Below are 26,827 nucleotides of genomic sequence, written 5' to 3'. Positions count from 1 at the left end.
TGTCAGCAGCAGCAGGACGTCGCCAGCAGTCGGTGTCGCGCGGCGTGTCAGCACAGCGGTGGGCAAGCATCAGCAGGCCGTGCTGAAACTTCTCAGCTTAGGAGATAAGAGGAACACGGCCCACGAACTGATGCAGGGTCTGACAGAGCAGACCGACCGCTGGCTTGCGCCGCTGAGCCTCCAACCGGGCATGGTCGTGTGTGACAATGGCCGTAACCTGGTGGCGGCTCTGCAGCTCGGCAGCCTCACGCACGTGCCATGCCTGGCCCACGTCTTTAATTTGGTGGTTCAGCGCTTTCTAAAAAGCTACCCACGCTTGACAGACCTGCTCGTAAAGGTGCGCCGGCTCTGCGCACATTTCCGCAAGTCCCACACGGACGCTGCCACCCTGTGCACCCTGCAACATCGGTTTAATCTGCCAGTGCACCGACTGCTGTGCGACGTGCCCACACGGTGGAACTCTACGCTCCACATGTTGGCCAGGCTCTATGAGCAGCGTAGAGCTATAGTGGAATACCAACTCCAACATGGGCGGCGCAGTGGGAGTCAGCCTCCTCAATTCTTTTCAGAAGAGTGGGCCTGGTTGGCAGACATCTGCCAGGTCCTTGGAAAGTTTGAGGAGTCTACCCAGGTGGTGAGCGGGGATGCTGTAATCATTAGCGTCACCATTCCTCTGCTATGCCTCTTGAGAAGTTCCCTGCAAAGCATAAAGGCAGACGCTTTGCGCTCGGAAACAGAGTCGGGGGAAGACAGTATGTCGCTGGATAGTCAGAGCACCCTCCTGTCTATATCTCAGCGCATTGAGGAGGAGGAGCATGAGGAGGATGAGGAGGAGGGGGAAGAGACAGCTTGGCCCACTGCTGACGGTACACATGCTGCTTGCCTGTCATCCTTTCAGCGTGTATGGCCTGAGGAGGAGGAGGATCCTGAAAGTGATCTTCCTAGTGAGGACAGCCATGTGTTGCGTACAGGTACCCTGGCACACATGGCTGACTTCATGTTAGGATGCCTTTCTCGTGACCCTCGCGTTGCACGCATTCTGGCCACTACGGATTACTGGGTGTACACACTGCTCGACCCACGGTATAAGGAGAACCTTTCCACTCTCATTCCAGAAGAGGAAAGGGGTTCGAGAGTGTTGCTATACCACAGGACCCTGGCGGAAAAGCTGATGGTAAAATTCCCATCCGACAGCGCTAGTGGCAGAAGGCGCAGTTCCGAGGGCCAGGTAGCAGGGGAGGCGTGGAGATCAAGCAGCATGTACAGCACAGGCAGTGCAACACTCTTTAAGGCCCTGGACAGCTTTATGGCTCCCCAGCAAGACTGTGTCACCGCTCCCCAGTCAAGGCTGAGTCGGCGGGAGCACTGTAAAAGGATGGTGAGGGAGTACGTAGCCGATCGCACGACCGTCCTCCGTGACGCCTCTGCAATGGGATATATTTATGTACCGCCGGTGGGTTCCAGGGAGCCACCCATGCTGTGGGTGCACACGGAATTCCCATTGCGGAGTTGTTCCTGCCTGTGACTATTTATAAAAAACCGCGGTCTGACTGGGGCATGCAGACACCTTGACAGAATGAATAGTGTGTGGCACATGGGTTCCCCATTGCTATGCCCACGTGTGCAGCTCCGGATGGAGGTGGCACAGAATTGGATTTCTCATTGCTTCTGTACAGAATTGTGGACTATCACCCCGCCCCTTTAATGGGGGGGGGGGGGGTCGCTGCCTAGCCATGCCAACCCTCTGCAGTGTGTGCCTGCTTTTCCTCTGGCAGACGCAGTTATAAATAGACATGAGGGTGGTGTGGCATGAGGGCAGCTGAAGGCTGCGCAGGGGCAATTTGGTGTGCGCTGTGGACACTGTGTCGTGCGCGTGCGCGGGGGGGGGCAGCATGTAACCCAGGAGAAGTGGCAGCGGAGTGTCATGCAGGCAGTGATTGTGCTTTGTTGGAGGTAGTGTGGTGCTTAGCTAAGGTATGCCATGCTAATGAGGGCTTTTCAGAAGTAAAAGTTGTTGGGAGGGGGGGGGGGCCCACTCTTGCCGCTATTGTGGCTTAATAGTGGGACCTTGGAACTGGAGATGCGGCCCAACATGTAGCGCCTTGCCTGCCCTATCCGTTTCTGTGTCGTTCCCATACAAAAATGCTCGGGTCGCCCATTGACTTCAATGGGGTTTGTTACTCGAAACGAACCCTCGAGCATCGCGATAAGTTCGTCCCGAGTAACGAGCACCCGAGCATTTTGGTGTTCGCTCATCTCTACTTAAAATCTGTTGTTCACACCTCTGAAAGATTGAGCAAATGCATTCCATTTAAATGTATTCCTCACATTTTTCAATAAAGTGCATTATGTTCTCCTCCTGGCATGTTTATACAAGCCACAAGGTGAACAATGGAATGTGTCAGCAGCTGTTTACACAGCTGGGCATGTGTTTAAATGCAGTCTGGGCTCTGCAAACAACTCCTAGAGGTTATTTTATATGCAAATGAAGACTTAAGGTATTAATGGCTATTAATGGCCATTAACACTTTATGCAAATAGATCGCTAAATCTTTCAATCTTTTAGACATTTGAAAGATTATCTTTGCATGTACAAGGGCCATAAGGAAAACCATTCACCTAGGAGTTGGCAGACATTGTGGAGCCGGGATGCAAATTAAGGAAAATCTTTTAATAAAGATTATTTGTTGTGTGAAGGTCCTAGCCCGATTATAAATTATATATTCAGAATTGGGCAGACCAGCTGAACAAAACACATTTAAACTCATGGATGTGCGAGGACCAGAACACCTTCAAACTGTGTATCCGCCTACCTGGTAATAATTTCTGTGTCACATTTGGTATCGCTGAATAGTTAAATCATGACTGGAAGTGTGCCAGGCACAGCTCTATATGCATTTAATCCACCCTTCTCTCAATAACCTCAAAGGGGGTGGGGATGAGGTGTACAAAACGTGGAAGCTAGCGGGCCACTTCACGGCTCCTGGCTATACCGCTAGTCCCTACACTAACCAGGAGTCCAGCAGAACCGGACAGAGTTCACACAAAGTGCTGCAACAGGACAGGACACAGATCACAGGTCACACAGCAAGCTAACACAAAACTGACAGAATATAAACGAATAAACGGACATGAACCAGCAAGACACAGATCACACAGCAAGCTTGCATCAGGAACAGGACAGAGCACAGGGCACACAGCCAACTGCAACATATAATGAAACCCAGACAGACTCCACCCAGAGCTCACATGCACACAGATGAAACTCACAGCAAGTCTATGTGTCCTCACACCAGTGGGAATAGACAGTCAGCCACACAAGCTGACATAGGGAGCTGTGTCAAGTTACACCAACTAACACAGAGCAGACAGTCAGCCACACAAGCTGACATAGGGAACCGTGTCAAGTTACACCAACTGACACACAGAGCAAGACATAATACATTTGAAGGCCGCACCTGTAAAGGGGGCTGCATGTGCTGCAGACTAGGACGACAGGTGTCCAAACCATCTCTAGGGAAGCAGAGAGTCACAGGCCTACTTTCAAACACAGTTCAGAGTGGGAACAAGTTTCACATACCTGATAACAAGTTACAGACCATAGAAGTAACATGACTGCTCACCCTGGGACCCAGACAGACTGTCAGGAGCTCGGTTTATATGTGAGCACAGACCCAGGAGATTGGCTAGCAGGAGGTACCACACCCAGCCAGCTCAATCAATTAACCCTGTGAGGGCTGTGCTGCCAGGAAGCTTAGAACTACAGATCCCAGCAGCACATGTAACAGTATACCCTTATACTCCCGCGTAACACCCTTCTTGTATATTCTTTGCATATATATACAGTATATTTGCACTTTTAGTCTTTTTTCAGAATAAATCTGCTATTCATTAGATAAGCATTGCACGTTTTAAAACTATTCAGACTATTAACGGGGCAGGACATCGTCAAAGCTGGTTACAAATCCGCCTGTAGCCTAGCACCTCCCCACTCGCAATCCCACTAGAGCGAATGGACTCTGCCGTGAGAAATTGGACGCAACGGTTGGAGCGATCATTTCTCCGTGACAAATTAGTGGCAGCAGTGGGATCTTTAAAACGTTTGTGCCAGAGTTAAGCAATTAACTCTCATACGAAGAAGGTTAGTGGACTCTGCGAAAATTGCCGCAGAACTTTTACAAGGTTTTGCCTCTGTGTGAATATACAATTATTTATTTTCGGGAGTAAGGACATACATGTATGTTTCCCTGTGTACATGCTTCCCTTCACACAGCCATAGGATTAAATGATTTAGTAGCCTGCAGTCACCACTAGGGGGAACATACTGAATTATATATCAATTATTGAACTCAAGTGGAGCTGTAAAGCTCTATTGTTCTGTGTTAGCAGCCATTTCAGGCTGGTGAGAGGTTGCTAATCGATCACATTACTGTCAGAAGCTGCCAGAAACAACTGTCCTATGATCACGACTTTCCATCTCATGACTGAAATCAGGCTATTGCTTCTTTATTACAAACATGACCGTTTCCTACCTGAAGACGGGACCTCAGAGGACTTGCTGGGGACTTTTTTACAGATATAGCCCAGTTTTTCCTTGCACTCCTTGTTCTCCCACTTTGTGTTCTTCCCAGTATTTACCACTACACAGTTTACTCCAGATTGTTCGGATGGATTTCCTAAAGGAAGCAGAACATCTGAGTTACGTGTCCAACCTGTGCTCTGGTTTTTGCTTCTTCTAGTAGATATTATATTATTAGATGAGAGTTATTCATGTAATACATTGATATATACTAGATTTTGTATGTCAAATTATTCTTCAGCAAACTGAAATCATGTTCAAAATCACCCCATAACATCCCCAGTGTCGTTCCCTCTGCGGGGGCAGATATAACACATATCCAACCTGTGTGGCTAATGTGGGACCTTTGGGTTCCTTCAGGCACACGGCAACTGCTACCTCTGCACCGCGTATAGCGAGGGGAGGTAGACACTAGTGGTGAGCGAATATTGATATATTCATGTCGGGAGTGTCCAACCTGATTTTCAAAAAATAATCGTGAATTGGGATGGCCCGATTTCGACTCTTTAAAGTCTGTCTGTGTTTTTGTCACCCGTCTACCTGCTCCATACACAATACTTTACTATCTAGAGATCAACCTCCATCATCACCTGGAAGCCAGTTGAGATATCTGAAAGGACCTCCACCGTCCCATCTCCAGCCAGCGTTCAAGTCCAGACTATTGAGCCCGATCCATAAGGCTGTTGTGAGATCTTTTGTTAACCCTGCAAGATATGGATGAGATACATCATGGATTAGATACAGTTTAACCCCAGTAAATTGCCACAAATCTTATATTCAGTGGTGTAGCAATTGGGGTTGCAGGGATCACAATTGCACCAGGACCCATAATCTAGGGGGGTCCAAGGCCCCTCTCACCACTAACATCACTGGGCTTTGCTCCAGAGGTATCGCAGATTTAGCATTATGCTACAGTTTATGAATTGGGGGGAGTGTAATAAACAATGACATACAAGCTTTCCATAGACGGCACTTCTTGTGTTGAATACTCACATGACAGACAATGTGCTGCTTTTTCCACTTACTGCAGGGAGCCCCTGAGTGGTTGTCTGTCAGAAATCCCTCAGTATGTTTCCTGCTCTTAGAGGTGAACTGACTGAAATCATTCTCTTACCATAAGCTGTCTGATACATAATATATATGTTTGCATGTATTTTTGCGGGGCGGAAAATGGGCCATAGCCAAGCAAAGTACATGGGTTGGTCAAGCTGAACTGTTGCATCTGAGCCCATCCCATCAGCCTTTAGCAATACCCCTGCTTTTAGTTCAAATATGTATCTCAAGACCATCTGTCCACATAGTGGAAACAGTAGTGATGTGTTTAACTATGGAAATAGTATTTAACCCCTTAAGGACCTGGCCTATTTTGGGTTTAAGGGCGCATTCAGACGACCGTATATCGGCCGCCGGCCGATATACGGCGTCTCTCTCTGCAAGGGGTTGAGGCTGGAAGAGCCAGGAGCAGGAACTGAGCTCCCGCCCCCTCTCTGCCTCCTCTCCACCCCTCTGCACTATTGCAATGAGAGGAGGTGGGGCTAAGTTTCAGGAATTAGCTCCGCCCCCATCCCGCTTCTCCTCATTGAAAGTAGTGCAGGGGGGTGGAGAGGAGGCAGAGAAGGGGCAGGAGCTCAGAGCACTGCTCCCAGCTCTTCCCGCCTCCACCCCATGCAGAGAGAGACGCCGTATATTGGCCGGCGGCTGATATACGGTCGTCTGAATGCGCTCTAAGCATGCAGCAATTTTTGGCGAATTTTCATCTACATTTTTAAAAAGCCATAACTTTTTATTTTTCCATCGCCACGGCCGTATAAGGGCTTGTTTTTTTCGTGGCGAACTGTAGTTTTTATTGTTACCATTATTGGGTACATAAACTACATTTTAAAACTTTTATTCTTTTTTTATGGTGGCAAAGAGAGAAAACGCATCAATTCCGCCATAGATTTTTTTTTAAGACATTAATTATACAGCATAAATGACACAGTACAACACTACATTTTTTCTGCGGGGCGGTATGATTACAACGATACCAAAATTCCTATTTTTTTCTTCTGTTTTTCCACTTTTCTGCAATAAAAACCCTTTTTTTGGAAATCTTTTTTTTCCCCCCTAAATCGCTGCATTCAAAGTTCTATAACTTCTTTATTTTTCCATGTCTGGAGCTCTGTGAGGGCTTACTTTTTGTGAGACAAGCTATCATTTTTATTGGTATCATTTTGGGGTACATATGGCTTTTTTATCACTTTTATTGCATTTTTTGGGAGGCAAAATGCTAAAAATTTACATTTTGCCTCAGTTTTTTAGCATTTTTAACACTTTTTGACATGCAGGATAAAAAGCGTGTTCAAATTATTCTACGCGTGGTAACAGACACGACGACACCAAATGTCGGATTTTATTTATGCCAATATGAGAAAAAGGATATGAAAAGGTGTCTTTTTAACATTTTCTTTTACATTTTTATTTTTTGTACATTATTTTAAGCTTCTTTTTTACATGATTTGTGTCCCTTTTTAGGGACTTACATCATACCACTGATGATCGCTATGATAAAGCATTGCAGGACTTCTGTCCTGCAATGCCTTATTGCTTATTACAGCGATCACAGGCAGTGGTAATACAGGATGACTGTAGGTGGTGTCCTGTTACCATGGCAACCAACCCATCTCTCTGCGTTTACATCGCAAGAGCTTATGACGTCACAGGGAGCGCACTTCCTCTGTGAATCCTTCCCATTCCACGATCTACATAGATCGCGGCATAGCAGGGGTTAACAGCGGGGGTTGCATCTCCTATACACCCCCACTGTTGCAGCAGGAGGCCGGCTATCAGCGACAGCCGGGTCCGCTGCTGGATAGCGCGAGATCTCTTCTGATCTCGCGCTATACACATGACGTAAGGGTATGTCCAGTTGCAGGACGTACCCTTACGCCCTGGAGTGGGAAGGGGTTAAAGACTATGAGTACTGGCGTTTGGAATTTTACTGCATAAATTCTTGCATTTTTAAGTGCAGAACAATTTTATAATTGGTTATTATTAAAACTTTTCAATTCTTTCTTTCTTTCCTTGCAGTATGGTCCAACATACGGCAAGTTGGAGGACTAAGTCTCTTCCAAAATCCATCAATCAGGCTGACTGACTATTCTCCAGCACTGCATATAATGACATGAGGGAGGAGGTTGGAGGGAATGTGAAAGGAGCAGTTTATTGCAGAAGGAGGAGATGTAGGTTTAGTGGGTTGCCCACCAGATATTGTGAGTAAGTCCTCGGTAGATGTAACACCCAAAGTGCAGTGGTGTCCATGCTAGATGTTGGATTAGGCAGAAGAACCGATTCTGATCGGTCGTGGTTCTTACCTGCGATGAATGCCTGTTCGTGTAGCTCGGTTATACTCAGCAGTTCTGCTCCTTGTTGCTGGCAGCTTCTCCTGGCTTGGTACCACGTGAGGGCCGAATCTGCATTAATCTGATAGTAGACATCAGTTACAGAATCTGTTTTCCAGAAGATGCTAGACGTGGCTGAGAAGAAAATTATGGAATACATTAAGGACTTTGTATGTCTTCAGCCTACTTGTCTCACTTTATAGTTTGTCCGACCCATGCTATTTACTAGGGACTGACCCAAACATATTTGGGTTCTGGATGATAATATTAGAGCAGTGGTTCTTAACCTGGGTTTGATCGAACCCCAGGGGTTCGGTGAGTCAGTCTCAGGGGTTCAGCAGAGGTGAGGACTCTGTGTGTACGTTCTGTTCACCCCACTTGTATGATTTGTGATGCTCTCCGCTACGCAGTGAATATTCATTGAGTTCATTGTGTACATCTGAGGCACATTTCATTTTGTGCTCTAATAAAATATATACCTATGTTTTGAATTTGAAAAAATCATATTTTATTTTTCCATTTACGAAGGGTTTGGTGAATGCATGTATGAAACTTGCGATGTTTACGACCTCCAACAAGGTTGAGACCCACTGTTTTAGAGGGTTGTCCCATGATTAAATATTTACTCTCTTAGATCACACAAAGCGCAACAGGTTTTCATTGGAATAATCTTAAACAATGTTCCTGTGTTTAGATATTGCTTTTGTCTACTTCTAATAGCGCCCCCTACTGTTCATTTTCATCTTAGAACATCCAGCTAATGTGGCTAGCGCTTGTCAGAAGACGCTTCTAGTTTGCTGAGTCTTAAAGGAATCAGCTGGGGATATTTTTTCTCCAAAACCTATTCAGCTGGGAAGTACAAACATAGAAGAAGATATACTTACCTTCCTCGTCACTCTTGTTCTACTGGAGCCTGAACCCTGTTGGTCTTCACTTCTGGCTGTAGAGTGATGATGTCCTAACAGTAGGATATGTGACTGCTGCAGCTAATCATTGGCTGACGTGAGCTGGAAACTGGTTGCAGTGGTCACATGGCTCCCATGTCGGTGGCATCACTGCTGGCTTTGTGCACCCGGAAGTGAAGACCAGCAGGAACCAAGCACCAGCAGAACAGGTGCTGAGAAAGGAAGTAAATCTTCTTTTAGGGTATGTTCACACATTGCAGAAAAGTTTACTATCAAAGTGAATGGGATTAAAGCCCCTTATATCAGTACTGCAGGCGGAGCAGGTTGTAGAAAGCAAATGTTCTATCCCTGGATAACCGCTTTAAGCAAGTCAAAATGGAAGAGTACCAGTAGAGTAAGAGGGATTACTTTAAGGACGTTATCCAAGACTAGTTTTGCCCAGACACAGTACCACACCTCTCCACATCCTGCAGACCTTTTATGCATGAAAAATTTTAAAATCCACAGCATATCAACTTCTACTACAGATTTTCACCTTTTACGGTGTTACAGATTGAAATCCCTGATCAATCCAAAGCAAATCTGCATGTTACATGTGTACATTGTTATGGTGGACTGCTAGGACTGGTCCACAGAGAACAGGTGAATGCCTCCGGTGGTCCCTGATCCAGGAGGGATCACCCAGCTCCCCACATGAGCAGTGCGTGGCACAATACAAGAGCTGTACTACAGTACATACACATAGGCCATGTACAGCATCTCAACCAGCCTATATGTCCATGTAATAAACTGGGTAGTTTATATATGTAGACACATCGCCTACCTGAGGTGATATCTAGACACATTGGGAGACTGGACATAGTTTTTGGTCCTGCTGTATCCATGATGTGTGGTACCACCCTGTACAGGATATTTCATAAATGACAACCCCGAAATCCACACCTATTGGGTGAATGGGAGTTGACCAATACTCTCTCACCACAATCTTTGTATACGTCAGTGGAGACAGGGTCTCATGCAAACACAGCCACCTTTCCATTGTAGTGTATGTAGAATGCAGTAGTCGGAAATCCACAAACAGGGTTTCAGTAATATTTGCATACAGTTATACAGTGGGCGCACAGAATGAATTTTACCGGTGGGCCCTAGGCACCCCATTCCAACTCTGGGAGTGATCAGAACCTGTGTACAATGTTGCTGTGAATCAGCTTATCTGGAAATGAGCCAACAGTAAAGACTCCTTAATTACCATTCCACCTTTCACATCAATCTTGACAGTATTAATATTTTGAATTGATATCAAATATAGCTACAAAACTAGTGTAAACTACTGTAACACTTACATGTAGATGGACAAACTCCATGCAGCTGGTCCGTGTCGTAATCTGAAGTGGTGGAGCACCAGAGTCGTCCATCGGGTCGTCCAGCGATTATACAATCTACATAAATTGTGTTGTTGAACTTGAAGGGGAACTTGCAGGGCCGCCCGTTACTATTTCCTTTTAAAGTATATATTTCTGTGGAAAAGCATATTGTATCATTGCTCTCAAGTTAGAATACCTAATGTATATGTCTCTGTTCAGATTTGGATAGGAGTCTCCAACTAGCGTTGTTACCCGGCTTGTGACCAACTGGGCCAACCAGTAATTATTTCAAGAGACTGATGCCGGTATTTACCTTTTACTAGCAAAGTTAATTGCTGGTAAAAATAAGGTACTATGGCCACTAAATGACAATGATAACATCCTCCTTACCTTCATAAGATTTAACACATAAATCGTCCTTCGATGAATGGATATGCCATCGTCTCGAATCTCCTGTCCCAAAAGACAGGACCAGTTTTTTGTTATCTCTGTAGGTCATGTACAGATCACCTTTAAGGACTCCAAACAAGGTCTCATTTTTACATTCCCACTTTTGGAGGTCACTCTTGCCATCACACGTGTTCAGCGTCACTGCTGACCATTCCACTACAGATGATACAGATAAGCATTTTTCTGTCCCCACATTTATGAGCTGATCTTCAGAAATCCATTGAAATTTCTGCATAATGGAATTCTCATTACATTCGGCCATGATGAGTGCAGAATCCTCTGCTTGTAGACATTGCTTGCAGGCGTCATTGTAGACTAAAAAGGTTTTAAAACCTAAAAAACAAGGTGACTTTATATTAATAACTTTTCCTGCAATCTTATCCTAAAATTGGATTATTTCTTGCAGGTTAGGGTACATGCACTCGGGAGATCAAAAAGTTGCACTCAATATAACAGCGACAGAATCTTTTAGACACGATTGCCTTAATCGGTTACCTTATTATCTTATTTGTTTTCAGTTTTGTTTGTCTTAAATCCAAAATATTATTGTTGCAGAAAAATAATGACTTTTTTGTGTACTTAAATAATACAAATCTAATTGCAACTTTATGTTGACAAGTAGTTCAACTTAGAATTCCTGTTTGGGACCTGCGTATTCCTGCCTCTTCCAGGTCTTTCAACCTGAATTAATTTTAATGTAACCTGCATTTTCATTCTGTTTTTTTTTTTTTCAAATCTGTTTTTATTAAGATTTTCCATCAATACAATAATGAAAAAACACATATTCAACACAGATCACATGCAAGTAAAAGAGTCAGCTGAGCTCAATAAGCACAAAAGATCTAATATATTCGAATAAACCAACATCAACTTAAAATAATTAGAGAATTAAAAGGAGAAAAGTCAGACAGTGACATTAAAGGGGGAGAGTGGGGGGGGGAGGGGAGAGTGCAGATGGAATCTACATGGAGACCTAGAAAATAATGGTATGTGGCCTTTGTAGTACAAAAGACTTTTAAAGGTCCAAAACTCCAATCCCATCCAAGGATCGAGTCAAGCTATGGATAAGTCCTAAATAATCGCACATAGTCGAGCATGACAGGGAGGTGAGGACACGCATCTCCCCATATCTAAGAATGAGATAGGCATTTACTCTACAAACTAACTCTCACTTCGCACCAAGGATTCCATGTCACTAGGAATCTGTCATGGGTGCCCCTCGACCAGCTGGATAGTTCCTCCAAGTTACAGGCTAAGTCAACTCTATGCTTCCACTGAGTCAAAGAAGGAGAGGACTTTTGAAGCTATAGAAGAGGGATAAGTGCCTTTGCCGTATCAAGCACATGAGCAATCAGCCTCTGTTTCAGAGGGTGAAACCCCACTGATGGCTTCCAGAGAAATAAGATCTCCGGGGTGAGTATAAAGTTTGCAGAGAGCTTCCAAAGGATCACCTCGACGTCATGCCAAAAGGGGGTCAGAATCGGGCACTCCCAAGTATCAGCTTGTTCCCACATCACATCTCCAACATCTACAGTGCAAGGCCAATTTATGATCATAAAGCCACTGAGGTGTCCTGTACCACCTAACTATAAGCTTCTACTGGGCCTCCCATGAAAGGATGCAAGGGGACAGACCATGGGCCATTTTCAGAATTAATTGAATATCTTCTGACGAAAGCGTAATACGCAGATCTCTCTCCCATGAGGAGAGAAATACAGGTTTAGAAATTTGTGTGGGAGAGATGAAGTGTTTACAAAGGAAAGCAAATCTTCTGGATATAGGTTTGCCATCACCTTTTCAAACATGGAGAGAGGCCAAGTAGATACATGTGACCCAGGAAAGTGACCGCTGAACCTGATGGATGCCTGAGTGCAGAGCTCCATCAGCGCGGCACCAATAGAGGACTTTTCAGCTGCTTCTACCGGGTTAAAATGAGAAAGAGAGGAAGGGAGAGGGGACCAGAGCACATGGGAACCCCCGAGCTAACAAAGGACAAGCGGACATGCAGCGGTATCTAAAAGAAAAGAGTTCCTGCTCACTGCTAGTTCCCTCCAAGATGGCGCCGGGCCAGGAGTTTGTTGCCGCTCACGGTAAGGAGGGGGAGGAGGAGGCCTCTTTAGATGGAGACGTCAGGGAGGTGATCTTAAAGTGCTTTATGAAGGACCTAACAATGAAAGCTCTTCATCCTGTCATGACTGACCTGGCCGAAATTAAGAAGGACATTAAACACATGGGGTGTCGCGTGGAAGACCTTGAGTCCTCTGCAGCCTCAATTACCTCTCACTTCATAGAAATGATGCAAGCTCTGCAGGATCAGCTTAACCATCTATACAGAGCTTTAATTATGCAGGAAGATTTGGAGAACAGAAATAGGTGCTGCAATGTCCGTTTTAAAGGGCTGCCTGAAACTTGGTGTTACAGTAGTAGTGGAGTGTATAGGTACGTACGGCGCAGGGCTCCCTGACTTTCACCTACGCCAATCTCCCTTCCTGGAGATAGCCCTGAAGGTGGACATGTCCAGGCTGCCAACTCTGACCCTATGCTGCCTAAGGCAGGACAAGAAGGGACCGCCGTACCTATGCAGGTGACTACTCACTAGTACTGACAGGCTAGGCAGATGGAATAACCAACAGGAACGAAACCACAGAACACAGACAGAGCTGGATCGGGACAGGGTAACTTCCACTGGAGCAGGACCGAGGTCAAACATACAGAGGACAGAACCAATAACTGACAACTGCTATCAGCAGCTGCCAGACTACATTCAGGAGTCTCCATCCTTAGGGCAGAGACCAATCAAGCCAGCTGACCGGAGCTCCCAGCCAGCCACTATAACTCACAGAGCTAGAGCACGCGCGGCTGTAGCACGGCACCGCCGCTCGCCGTACCGAACGCAGGCGCATGGTCATCCCAGGACACTGCGGCAAACCGCCCCACTGCCACCCAGGGTCCCTGATTGGCCTCATGGTAACACTTGGGCTGTGGACTGCCTCTCTAAAGTAGCCAGAACAATATTTGCTAATCTACTGGGATCTGAGAGAGCTGCATCCTTTTCAATTAAACGTATCCACAGAGCTCTCAGCCCCCCCCCCTGCGACTTCCGAACTCCCGAGAGACGTCATATGCAAACTTCTCTCTTTTCAGGATACATTTGCCGTTCTAAGAGCTGCCAAAAAACGCAGAGACCTGAATTATGCTGATGCTGATCTTCAAATTTTTCAGGACCTTGTTCCTTCTACCCTGGCTAAATGTTGGCTTCTACATCCCCTCCTGGATGTACTGAGGGCAAAAGAAATCAAATACGCCTGGCTGTTTCCCTTTGGCTTGTGAATTGCACACAGGGGTCGGAGGTTAAACATCCGTGCTTCAGAAGAACTGCAGGCATGCCGGAAACTCCTTGATTTAGTGCCTGTGGACCTCCCTTGCTGGCTCCCACTCAAGTTGGTCACCCCCACAGCCTAGAATATAGCAGGAAGCTCAAAATCTTCCAAAGGCAAGAAGAAAAAAAGTAGAGACACTACTCCGGGTGGCGAATGATGATTCGAGGACTGCGTCCACTCTTCTCTTGCTTGTATTACCTTTAGGGACACTCCAGGTTCTATGCAGGACCTAAACTCTCTTATTATGGGGTTTCTGGTTGACCTACCTCTACGATTCCAGTTAAAAGGACCATTAGTGCTCACTTTGCAGTGGTCTTTCCACCTTGCCAGATGAGGGTCATTTCCCTGTCTCTGCTGTTGGGGACATTGTTTAAACGGCATATATAAGTTTTCTCCATGTTCTCCCTCTTTCTCCTCTAAGGAGGTTTTCTATAAATGGCTTTCCATTGTATTCTTCAGGTCCTAGTCAGTGCCTGACAGAGCAGGCTTTGTGTATAAAATAGTTTTTGATTGGTTCGCCTGCAGCGCTCCAATCTTGCCTTACCCTGAGTGAGGCGACCTTGTATTACACCACACCCTCATTGACCATCTTGGGACATTTTGGTCTTTTCTTTATCGATCATTCTTTGCTTTTGTTTCCCCATGTCTCTGTGTCTTGTTTTCCCCTCCCATTGGCCTCAGTGTTTTCCCCACTGATATTGTAGTGGAAACCCAATATATATCTATATTGGGTCAGTGGGCCTTGACAGTGGACATTTGTCAATTAACATTCTGTATAACATGTTTGCCTTCTGTTCTGATACAAATATATAAATGTTCTTACATTTACACAATATGCATACTTCCTTTAAATGAAAATATCTTTTTCTCTAACTCTGCTGACAAGATGAAATTTAACATGAAACCGATATATATATATATATATATATATATATATATATATATATATATATATATATATATATATATATATATGTTTTTCCATCTGTTTGTGCCTTTGGATGAAGTAGGATTAGACATAGATAACTGCACTTAAGACAAGCACCGCTTTTAGATACCGCAATAAGTACCCAAGCAATTTTACTGGAAACGTATGCAAATAACATGGGAGATTTATGCAATTACTAATTCATGATATCGCCTCCAATCATTTTGGACTATCTACACGTGGGGTACAAAATAGTATCCTCCCTCTCCAAACTGCTACCACGTGACAGGCAATACCAGATGACCGGATGAAGGAAGACGCTTATCCAATAATCAAACAATACGTTGTATCTATGTAACCTTTTGCCTGCCCCAAAAGGGCAGATATGTTAAACTTTATAAAAGAGGCTAAACGCCCAAGAATAAACAGGAAGTCTCATAATCTGAACTTCTGTCAGACTGATTACTTCAGGATGGTGCGCACTGTCCCCCTACCTTTGATCATTCAATCTGGAAGGGTGTGATCATTCCTAAATAATCAAGTCAGTGGACACAAAAGGAATTCCACGACAATACCCCCCCCCCCCTCCTTCTCCCTGAAGTGGACTCTACAGTCCTCTGCTTGCGCTGTACTTGGGAAACTCTTTCTAATAACTCATATCTTTTTTATTAGATTATTTGCTGGTGTCCTGAACTTCATCTGGTGTGATCTGTCATGGGTGACCACCTCTGTCTTACCTTGCTCAATGTTAGAGGCTTGAACTCGCCTTTTAAGAGACATAACGTGGCTCAGTTCCTGAGAAAGTATGGTACCAAAATCATCCTAACTCATTTTAAGAGGGGTAAATGCCTAGCCTTTCCGGGCAGACAATTCACACAGGGATTCCACAACCCACACCCGACGTCTGTATCAAAGGGGGTCTCAATCATTTTTCACAACTCCATCACATTCTGCTGCGATGCCCAGTATGCTGACGGAGAAGGTAGAGTCCTCTTTCTGAGGGGCTCGATCAATAACACTAAGCTTACTGTGGCAAATCTGTACACTCCCAACACTAACCAAGTCACTTAGCTTGTTGAGCAGTTGGAGACACTTAGAGAGTTTGTAGTGGGTTCCATTTTGCTAGGTGGGGATTTCAATGTTACTTTGAACACCCTGCAGGATTCATCAACGGGACGTTCTCAGGTCTCCCATATTAAGCTGAGGAAACTCATTTGATGCTTATCAGAGCTGAAGGTTGTGGATGCGTGGCGCCAACTTTCCCCCTCCGTCAAGGATTATATTTATTTCTCTCAAGTCCATACCTCGTTTCAGAGGCTGGATTATATATTCATCTCCTCCACCCTTTTGCTTTCCCTGTCTAACTCAAATATAGACCCCATAACAATATCTGACCATGCCCCGCTACACATGAACCTTCTTCCCTTAGGTATTGTTCCCCGTGAATGGAGATGAAGACTAAACGCCTCTCTCTTAGACTCTGCAGAAGATAGAGCTTGTCTTCTTAAACAAGTAGAAGAATTCTTCCAGCTAAACCTGTTTAAGGACCAAACCGTGCCTCTAGTTTGGGAAGCACATAAGGCTTTTGTAAGAGGCCTTTTGATTGTGCTAGGCTCCAGGAAAAAAAAATGCAACAAAAAGACATAGACGAATGCTTGACCCAAATTGCTAAACTAGAATATGTTGATAAGCTCTCTCTTAACAAGGAGAACCTAGAAAAATTGATAGCAGTAAGAAAGGATCTGAAGCTCTGTCTGGAATCTAGATTCAACAAAATATATCTCCATCTCAAACATGTAGTCTATCCTCAAGGTAACCAGGGAAGTAAATATATGTCGGCGCTAATTAAGAAAGCCCATACTAAAAACCAGATCAATTCAATAAAAACTCAGATGGGATCCTCGGTTACATCCACCCGAGATATAGCTAAGGAATTCCAGAGATTGTATTCCCAGCTATATAATCTATGGTCACATAGATTATATGGAACTAGGAGTCAGATTGATGATTTTTTAAAGGACCTGCGACTGCCCAACTTAGACGATGAAGTGTCTGCTTCCTTGAAGGCCCTGGTTTCGCAAACCAGAGGTGGAGAGACTTTTGGACTCTTTCTCTCCCGGAAAAAGTCCCAGCCCAGAAGGCCTCCCTCTTATCTATTATAAGTCCTTCCGGTCTTCACTAGTACCTCACCTGACTGAACTCTTTAATTCCCTCCTGCGGGATGATGCCCTCCCAAGGCAGGCCCAAGAAGCTCATATCACGCTTATCCATAAGGAGAATAAAGACCCAGAGATGTGTGGCAGTTATAGACCCATCTCTTTAATAAATTTGAATGTCAAGTTGTGGGCCAAACTCATTGCTAAACGGCTGGAGGATCTCATCCTAAACCTGATTAATAGAGAGCAAGCGGGGTTTGTAAAGGGAAGGGAGGGAAGAGATAATTACTTCCGTATTTTTCATACTATGCATTATGCCCAATTAAAAGGAATACCCCTAGCCCTAGTAAGCACTGATGCTGAAGAGGCATTTGATAGGGTCAATTGGCTTTATATGCATACCATTCTTCTCCAGCTCAATCTTCCCCTGCCCTTTATTTCAGCCATCTTTTCTTTATACTCTGAACCCTATGCCAGACTGAAAATTAATGACACCAAGTCCCCGCCGTTTGACATCCGAAATTGCAACCGCCAAGGCTGCCCACTCTCCCCTACTCTCTTTATTCTTGCCTTGGAAGCTTTGCTTCAGAGTGTCAGGTTAGACCCTAAAATACAGGGCCTGGCCTTGGAGGGGCAGGAGCGGTCTACTGCTGTGTTCACAGACGATATTGTATTTTTGTTTACAGCCCCAGAGATGGGTCTCCCTAAGCTTACTTCCCACCTGGAGCAGTTTGGAAGCCTTTCCAACTTTAAAAGTAACTTTGCCAAATCAACATTCTTAAATGTTTCTATCCCCCCTAAGCCGTTGCAGAATCTTAGAAGCCAACTCCCAACTCTCTTGGTCCAACTCAGCAATTGATTTTCTGGGTGTGCAATTAACAAAAAAAATAGGGGATCTTTATCTCTCTAATTTTTCACCTCTTCTCACTAAAATTAAGGCTCTCCTATGAGACTATGATTTACCCATTATTTCGTGAAAAACATACTAAAATTCTACACCCTCCCTATAATTCTTTACAAGATCCGCATGCTACCAATCCATCTCTCTGCAAGTTTTTTCAAAACTCTTCGTTCGGCATTTATGGGGTATATTTGGAGACAGAGGAGGCCCAGTTTACCGTATAGCCTCATGATAAAGAAAGGTTCGGGGGGAGGGGGGTGGGGGGATAGGTCTACCATGCATCCATGACTTCTTCCTAGCATCTCATCTCAGTTACTGGATGGAGTTAGCCAGTCCTCTAAGAGATACCCTTTTGTTACATTTAGTAGAAAATATGTATGGTATCCCTTTACTGGAGGACCTCTGGCTCCCTAAGAAAAATACTTAAACAGCGAAGAATTTCAATCCCTCCTACAGGGTCCATGCAAGATCTGGGATGGTCTGAGGGAGATTCTTGCCCCAAAGCCTTCCCCAGTCACCCCACTCTGCACACTACCTTGCTTTATGGGCTCCCCTTCGGACTCAATTCTGGTAAGTCTTTGGTCCAAATTTGCTGACAGGACCTTTAGAGACCTACAAGCCCTTGCACACTTGAGTCCAAAGGAGGCCTTTTGGTCTCTTCTGCCCAGACAGACCTTCTCTTTCCTACAGTCACCCATGTGGTGGGACTGCATTTTCATTCTGTGATAAATTCAATAAAAAAATATTGTTTAAAAAAAAAAAAATGCACCCGAGATTCTCGAGCGCAAATTGCATCGAGCAGCATTCAGACATCTTGTCTGTTTGTTGTCCAATGTGCAGAACACAGTATATTGCCGTGTACACTATTGTCCAAAAATCGGACAAGAATAGGGTATGCTGAAATTATTTTTACTTGGACAGTTAATCCAAGTGAAAAAAAGCCAGTGTACATACACACAATCATATGAATGGGTGCCATTTCTTGGTCTGAAAATCGGCCGAAAAACATGTCCGTGTGCATGTACCCTATCATTAATATTTCCTAAACAGGGTGAATAGACGTATAAATAAATAGCATTCTATGGGTTCAGTTCAATGTCTGTGGAAGCCTCAAGACATCTCTTAACATAATGTTGTGGTACCTTGCCATATTTTTTGGAAGGGGAGGGTAAAAAAAATAGTTCAGAAAGAAAAGGCTACATGTAAGTCATGAAAATTGTACAGCTACAATATATGTAATGATTTCAATATACAGTTGTGTCCTTAAATGTTCCCTTTGGCTTAAGATATCCCATGATGAGTGGTATGAAATAGCTAGCTATGACATAAAATCACATTCCGTCATTATTTATGCTCTATGTACTTGCAAGAGAATGTATCATATTTGTATCACAAGAAATTGGAGTATGTCATAAAGTTCACGGAAAAGAAAACATGTAACCAGGGGCCTTTCAAAGACTAACACATGGTGCCAGGTAACCCTATAGAGATCAACAGAATCTAACAAGAAAAACAAAAGACCATGACAGAATTACATTTTTTCCATTCCACTCCATCTAAGGAGATTTAAAAGTTTTCAAGAATTTTCAGTATTACGCAGTACATTAAATGGTACTAATGAAAAATACAACTTGTCCCACTGAAAAAAAACTGTAACAGAAATAAAAAAAATTACGATATGACTCTTGAAAGATGGGGATAAAAACAGGACAACAAAAAAACAAATCACATAACAAGAATCAAGGGATCAAAAATATATAATTATTCAGAGGATTTAGTGCTCCCACCCACTGGCGATTTTTTTCTCCACTGTGCTGCAAGAGTAAGTAAAAACTCTCGCAGAGCAGTGCGAGAAAATCGCAAGGATATCGCTGTGACATCGCCAGTCTTTTCAATGGGGCAAGTGGCAGCAGTGCTAGTCCCATTGAAAAGATATGGAGAATGCCGCGGACTTCTGCCACAGCTGTAACAGCTGTCACAGCTGTGGCAGGAGTTTCCTTCATCCCCGCTGCCGATCCCATTGAAAGCAGTGGTTTTTGACAAGCCCCGCAGAATGATTATCGGAGAATGGCTTGAAATATAAGCCCTTCCCCGATAATCATCACAAAGGGGTTAAAAAAATAGTAAAAAAGTAACTCACCTCTCCTGCTGTCAGCCGCGTCCTCTGGCTGGCTCCTGGCACTGCTACTGAGCTCTTTCAGCAGACGGGGATTTAAAAATCCCGCCTCCTGAAAGGGCTGTGCGGATTGGCTGAGGGCTCAGCCAATAGCAGCTAGTGCTTAGCTATTGGCTGAGCGCTCAGCCAATGGCAGATAGCTCTTAGCTATTCATTCATGAATAGCAATATCTTAGCTATTCATGAATGAATAGCTAAGAGCTATCTGTCATTGGCTGAGCGCTCAGCCAATAGCTAAGCAGTAGCTGCTATTGGCTGAGCCCTCAGCCAATCTGCACAGCCCTTTCAGGAGGCGGTGATTTTTAAATCCCTGACTGCTGAAAGAGTTCAGTAGCAGTGCCGGGAGCTAACCGGAGGACGCGTCTGACAGCAGGAGAGGTGAGTAACTTTTTTATTATTTTTTTAACCACTTTTTGATGATTATCGGGGAAGGGCTTATATTTCAAGCCCTTCTCCGATAATCATTCTGCAGGGCTTGTCAGAAACCACTGCTTTCAATGGGATCGGCAGCAGTGCCGTTCCCATTGAAAGCAATGGAATAGCATGCCGCGGACCTCTGCCACAGCTGTCTGAGCAGTCTCAATACTGTGTGAAGGTATACGTGTGTTTCTGCTTGACCTGGTATTTGATCCCTGCCTGAACCACCCAGCTTTCCTGACCTCTGTAATCCTGACCATGGCTCACTATTTGAATATGCTTTCCTTGTCTGCCTCCTGTTCTTACTCCTGGCTTGATCTACATTGTGAAGTACTCCGCCTGCCAGCATTCCAGCTCTGTTCTACATCTACGTTCCTGTCTAAACCTTCGGTCTTGCATCATGAAAAACCAACGCAAGTGCGTCTGCTGCCTCTTAACCTCATGGCGGAGACCAGTTCCTGATTGATAGGATGAAAGAGTGAAAACCACCCAGGACTGTACCTGTATCTAGCTCCGAAGTCAAATCAATTTTGAGGCACGATGGATCCACATCTGATGCCGTCACATATCTAAAATGCTTATTACCTCTGTCCCCTGACATCTCCTGTTGGATCCATTTGTAGAGAGGCAGCATTCACGGCAAGACAGATGAATAAAAAGGGAACTTTATTCCATCTGGGTTCCAATAGCATCTACAACAATGTGGACTGCACAACAAGGTAGTAGGGGCAACGTTTCGATCCGGATAGGATCTTTCTCAAGCCCTATCCGTATCGAAACGCCGCTGCTACTACCTTGTTGTGCAGTCCACATTGCTGTAGATGCTATTGGAACCCTGATGGAATAAAGTTCCCTTTTTATTCATCTGTCTTGCCGTGAATGCTGCCTCTCTACAAATGGATTAGTGGGTGAGTGAGCAGACTGTGGATCCAGTCTGAGGAGGTGTGACATTACCGTGGCTGGGGGTCAGAAACACTCTTTTCTCCTTAGGGAGAGCAACTATATACTATAAACTAAGTGAGGAGACTCAAATGGCCACGCACGCTCCTCTGGGTAATATGCAAATAAGGGAGATGGAATAAATCCTCCACAGTGCCATCTATTGAAAGTCAGACTTTTTATACAAGTCTTGTTACAATGACCAGGAATTAGAAGCAAAGCCAGACCCCATGCACATACAGCTGTTTCCGGGTTATTGCCCTTCATCAGTGTACAGTAGGAGTCTGGCTTTTGCTAGTGAGAGGCCTGGGACGGGGGTCAGAAACACTCTTTTCTCCTTAGGGAGAGCAACTATATACTATAAACTAAGTGAGGAAACTCAAATGGCCACGCACGCTCCTCTGGGTAATATACAAATAAGGGAGATGGAATAAATCCTCCACAGTGCCACCTATTGAAAGGCAGCATTCCTTCAATCAAAGTCAGACTTTTTATACAAGTCTTGTTACAATGACCAGGAATTAGAAGTAACAAGACTTGTATAAAAAGTCTGACTTTGATTGAAGGAATGCTGCCTTTCAATAGGTGGCACTGTGGAGGATTTATTACCGTGGCTGTAAGGCACCTGAGGGTGTGAGCCATTTGCTTGAGTGCTGCTGCGACATTGTAGAATTGTTGCAAATCTCCTGTTGGATGGCAGTCGGGTTCAGCCACTTTAGTGTAATGTGTGCAGCCAGATATAGACCACGACCTCTGTCTATATGCACTATTAAAGCATGCGGACATCATAGGGTGGTCCCTCCTCTATGAGCCAGAACGGAGAGAGTTGCTATGTTTCAGTTCCTGTTCTGGAGGACTTGAGCCGTCCTTGTATTACATTGATGGACATTTATCTGAATGGTCACCATGTAATGCTACATTTCCCCTGGTGGCTTCCCCTGGCAAAACCCACTGTTAGCTGGGGATGCCAGAAGTAGTCATGTAAAACTATGCTGGTTATATACAGACCCTCAGAGCTGACCTATCAGTTAGGGTGTATTCATACGGATGATTTTCTCACACGAGTTTTGTCTGTTGCAAGATGCACAAAGTTCTCCCGGAAATGGAACTTATTATTTGCAATGGGTATATTTAGGTGGAGCGACAAGTCGCAACAAGTCCTTTTTTTTTGGGTGATATCGCCCATTATTTCTAACGAAGAAAGAAAAAAAAAAATCGCACTCGCATGCAGATGCCATTTTAATGTGATGCAATTTTTTTTCCCCCCAATTTAAACAATATGCAATTTTCACTCATGAAAATCATATGTATAGCAATGTAATGCGTTTGCCTTGCAAAATGCATCTAAATCACAGCGAAAATTGCAGGTTTCCATGCAGAATATCTCACTCACCCGTGTGGATACACCCTTAGAACGTTTCATATTGTATTATGAGCAGTCATGTAATATAGAACCAGCCACGCTGTACACTGTCTACTTCTAAGCACCGTATAGGACGGAGCCCAATAGTGCCACAGCGCCAAAGTAAAAACACCCTACAGCGTTCATACAATACAAGCATACAGCGTCCAAATAACAGATCCTATACAGCGCTATACAATGCCTATAAAACAATATTAAGGTTTGTGGTGCCCCTTCAGCAGTGACCTGGGTACCCCAATGCAAATCACAGCAGCCCCATAAGAGAAGTAAGTACAAGGGTCACTTACCCCACAGGCAGGACGGCCACGTTAGGTACAGCAGTATGAGTAGTATGGAGGCGCTCATTGTAAGTATCTCATTAGTCTTTCCACTTCTTATGGGAACCGTGTGGACAGAACGGCACCAAGAGAGTCCAGTAACAGTTCACAGGGAGAAGAGCGTCACATCCAGAAGTGTGGGCTCTATATCATAAAGGAATATCCCATCACATGGGGCATTATAGCAATCAGCACCTCCCAGTCCTAACCGCACACATAAGCAAACTGCTGTGCATGATGATTAGGAAATGTTACTCCACAAATCAGCCTGCCTGGGACAGACCTGCAAGTCAGCTGATTGTTGGATTTCTTAGGAATCATTTCATTATTTCTAAACTGATTCATTTTTTTTTATTTATGATACAGCAAAAACTTCTGTTTTACTGAGAACTTCCATACAAAGGAAAAGCAGAAGTATTACAGATCAGTGCAATATAAATCAAACATAAGTGAGCGTGCGTGCCGTATTCTAAGGGTCCTATTAGACAAGCAGATTTATCATTTGAGTGACCAAATGACCGAACGACTCGTTTGCTTTCAAACAATGACCGTTTACACATAACAATTGTTAACATTTCTCGTTGTTTCTCATCCAGTGGCCTGGATATATGCGAACAAAGCCATAAGTATGTGTGTGGAAGTATGTGATTGGCTGTTGGAAGAACAAATGCAAGTTTTAACATGTCCACAAAGTGCTTTACAACTGGCTGTACGCCATAAGAGCAGCATGAAAGCCTCAAAGAATCATTTGCTATACCAATCGTGTGTGTTGCATTCCAAGTGTGCTGTTTCTTAAGTGTGTGACTTGAGATTAGTGACTTTGGATTCAAAGACCTTGGAAGAGTAGCTTGAATTTATTTTCTGATTATCTATTTGATTTTTGCATTTATTAACTTTAACTAATCTATCAATTTATAATGTACTCCAGGGTTGACAATGCCATGTATGCAGTCATTGAATAGCAGTTCGAGGGAGCATACTGCTGTACAAAATGTAAGAGCACTGCACATTTGGAAGCCCAGATCCAGTATCTAAATGAGCGACTTGCAACGCTGAGATGTATTGGCAACATGGAAAGGAGTTTGTTGCTCACTGAGCACTCGCTGGGGCAGATGTGGGGGTGGATGATAGCATTGGGGTGCAGAATGATCAGGCAGCTAGCTGGGTGACAGAAGGAGTGGGAAAGGTAAGAAATCCAGGGAGGCTAGTTTTGAAGTGGCACACCTCAACAAGATTGTAAAGTTGGCAGATGAGGGGAATTCCATTATATGATTAGCACTGCTGCAGCACGACATCGTCTCTGACCACCAGGGGGGGGGGGGGGGGGGGTTTGCTCCAGTAAGCAGGGTGAATAGAAGCGCAGGGCAGGCTAGACAGGTTCTGGTGGTGGGAGATTCAATTACTAGGGGAACAGACAGGGTGATTTGCCACAAAGTCTGGAATCATCAAATGGTGTGTTGTCTTCCTGGCACTCGAGTTCGACACATCACGGATCGGGTTGAAAGATTACTAGGCGAGACTGGTGAGGACAAGTGTTCATGGTGTAAGCTTAAGGCAAGGACCTCCAAAGTAGTATTTTCTGAAATGCTACCTCTACCATGTGCCACACCAGAAAGGCAGCAGGAGATTAGGGAGGTAAACAAATGTCTCAAGAGTTGCTGTAAGAAGGAGGGGTTTGGGTTCTTGGAGAACTGGGCTGACATTACTGTTTGTCATAGGTTCTATCATAGGGATGGGCTGCATCTCAATGGAGAGGGTGTAGTTGGGCTGGGCGATTAGATGGCTAGAAGGTTGGTGGAGTATTTAAACTGGGGTTTGTTGGGGGGGGGGCAACCAGAGACATAGAAGGGAAAAAAGTTTAGATAGTGGTCTGGGACTAAGTAATGGAAACAGGAGAGGAGTGGTTGGAGTGGTTAGTACAGTTAGAACTGACAGAACAGTTAGTAAGGATATATGTAATATAAAAAATAACCAAAACCTTCTAAACTGAATTGTGACTAATGCTAGAAGTCTGACCAATAAGATTGAAGAACTGGAAGTATTATGTCTGAGGAAAACTACAATGCAAAAACGATGGAAAAGGCAGCACTCCAATATAGCGATTATAGCAAACGTGCAATCTTTATACTCATCAGCGACATGACGTTTCAACCCTGAACTGGGTTTTTTTCAAGCTGACCATATATCAACCTAAAAAATACAAGAAATGTACAAATTAAAATCAATAATTAAAAATAATCAAAGCAGCAGATACCAACAGTTGTGTACGACTATCAAAAATATTCAGATAAATGGTACCGTGTTAAACCCAAGGTTCAGACCCTGCGGGTCTAATGTATCTAGGTCAAAGATCCATTTGTGTTCCTTTTTTAATAACAGACCCTCCCGATCCCCACCCCTGATATTAATAGGGACATGGTCGATCACCCTAAATTTCAGTTGACTAATAGAGTGACCAGCCGTAATAAAATGTTTGGGGATGGGGAGGTCTATTTTTTTAGTCCTGATAGGGCTTTATGACTAAGGATACGTTGGCGAATTTCGTTAATTGTTTCCCCTACGTACAGGAGTCCACATGGACAAGAAATAAGGTATACCACATACGTAGATCGACAGGAAAACTACAACATAGTGGGAACAGCTGAGACCTGGTTGTATGAAAGCTGTGACTGGGCAGCGAGCTTACAAGGTTACAGTCTGTATAGAAGGGATCGTAAAAACCAGAAAGGGGAAGGGGTATGTCTTTTTGTTTGAGGACCACACTAAAGGAAGATATGTGTGAGGGGGATTAACATGTGGAGTCTCTCTGGGTAGTGATACCTTAAGGGAAAAACTAAAAATTCTGAAAGGGGTTGTCTATAAGCCACCAAATATAATAGAAGCCACTGAAAATCGAGACTGAAAACTGTGGATCTCGTAAAGGTAACATGTTTCTGTTAATAACTTAAGATAATTACCTTACCCAACTTGTACAGGACCCAACCAGAGGGACAGCCATTTTGGACCTAATATTAACCAACAGACCTGATAGAATAACAGTGGTGCAGGTTGGGGCACCTGGGAAATAGAGACCATATTAAGCTGCAAGAATACTAAACGTTAGGAATACAAAGAAATATGTATGAGAATGAGTCTTGTGATTATAATTGCAGCACTTGATGTATTTGCATCCAGAAAACAAAGTGGGTGGTATACTCACCTAGTGCACGATGGGTTAACCCTGGCAGGGAAAATCCCATCGACGCCTTGTATCGAAGTTAGCGTGTAATAAATCTTCCTCTTCCACGATCCAACAAGGAGTTGGAGAGACGTCCGGGGTGCAAGTCCTCTGGGTAACCAGATGCCAGTAGAAAATCTGCATCCAAATGAAGAAAAAAGTCCCCGCGCTCAGAGTGGAGCATTACGAAGTGCCGGTGACGGACGCCTCATTGTGAGTGCAATTTTACTTATTTATGTACCTTGCCTGTATACTGTAATAAATGCTTGAAAAGGGCATTTATGGGTGCTGAAAC

At 44.3% G+C, this 26,827-nt stretch overlaps 2 protein-coding genes across 2 annotated transcripts in view; both read right to left on the bottom strand.

The window, feature by feature from the left end:
- Positions 1–4,659, bottom strand: part of LOC136586588 (macrophage mannose receptor 1-like) — a 244,980-nt gene extending 240,321 nt beyond the window's left edge. Inside the window, exon 1 of the mRNA XM_066584720.1 lies at positions 4,533–4,659. The gene's annotated coding sequence lies outside the window, so the exon portion shown is untranslated. The remainder of the gene's footprint in view (positions 1–4,532) is intronic.
- A 493-nt stretch (positions 4,660–5,152) lies between these two features.
- LOC136586587 (macrophage mannose receptor 1-like) lies at positions 5,153–23,530 on the bottom strand. The gene is made up of 5 exons (XM_066584719.1): positions 23,286–23,530; positions 10,619–11,011; positions 10,208–10,381; positions 7,933–8,094; positions 5,153–5,283 (listed from the first exon to the last, which is right to left on the bottom strand). Exons 1-5 carry the CDS (start codon positions 23,341–23,343, stop codon positions 5,153–5,155), a joined length of 918 nt encoding a protein of 305 aa, XP_066440816.1. The 5' UTR covers positions 23,344–23,530.
- Between the last annotated feature and the right edge of the window lie 3,297 nt (positions 23,531–26,827).

Source organism: Eleutherodactylus coqui, chromosome 12 (assembly GCF_035609145.1).
Source record: "Eleutherodactylus coqui strain aEleCoq1 chromosome 12, aEleCoq1.hap1, whole genome shotgun sequence".
Lineage (NCBI taxonomy): Eukaryota > Metazoa > Chordata > Amphibia > Anura > Eleutherodactylidae > Eleutherodactylus > Eleutherodactylus coqui.
The sequence above is the reverse complement of the archived record's forward strand: the minus strand, read 5'-3'. Positions and strand labels throughout refer to the sequence as shown.

What these genes read in the sequence shown, in the direction of transcription:
- LOC136586587 (XM_066584719.1), bottom strand. Translation starts at nt 23,343, where the DNA reads ATGAGCGCCTCCATACTACTCATACTGCTGTACCTAACGTGGCCGTCC. An exon ending in ATGTGTTAAATCTTATGAAG is followed by an intron (nt 10,382 to 10,618) that starts GTAAGGAGGATG and finishes GCTTTTCCACAG; the next exon opens with AAATATATACTTTAAAAGGA. An exon ending in TGGAGTTTGTCCATCTACAT is followed by an intron (nt 8,095 to 10,207) that starts GTAAGTGTTACA and finishes TTTTCTTCTCAG; the next exon opens with CCACGTCTAGCATCTTCTGG.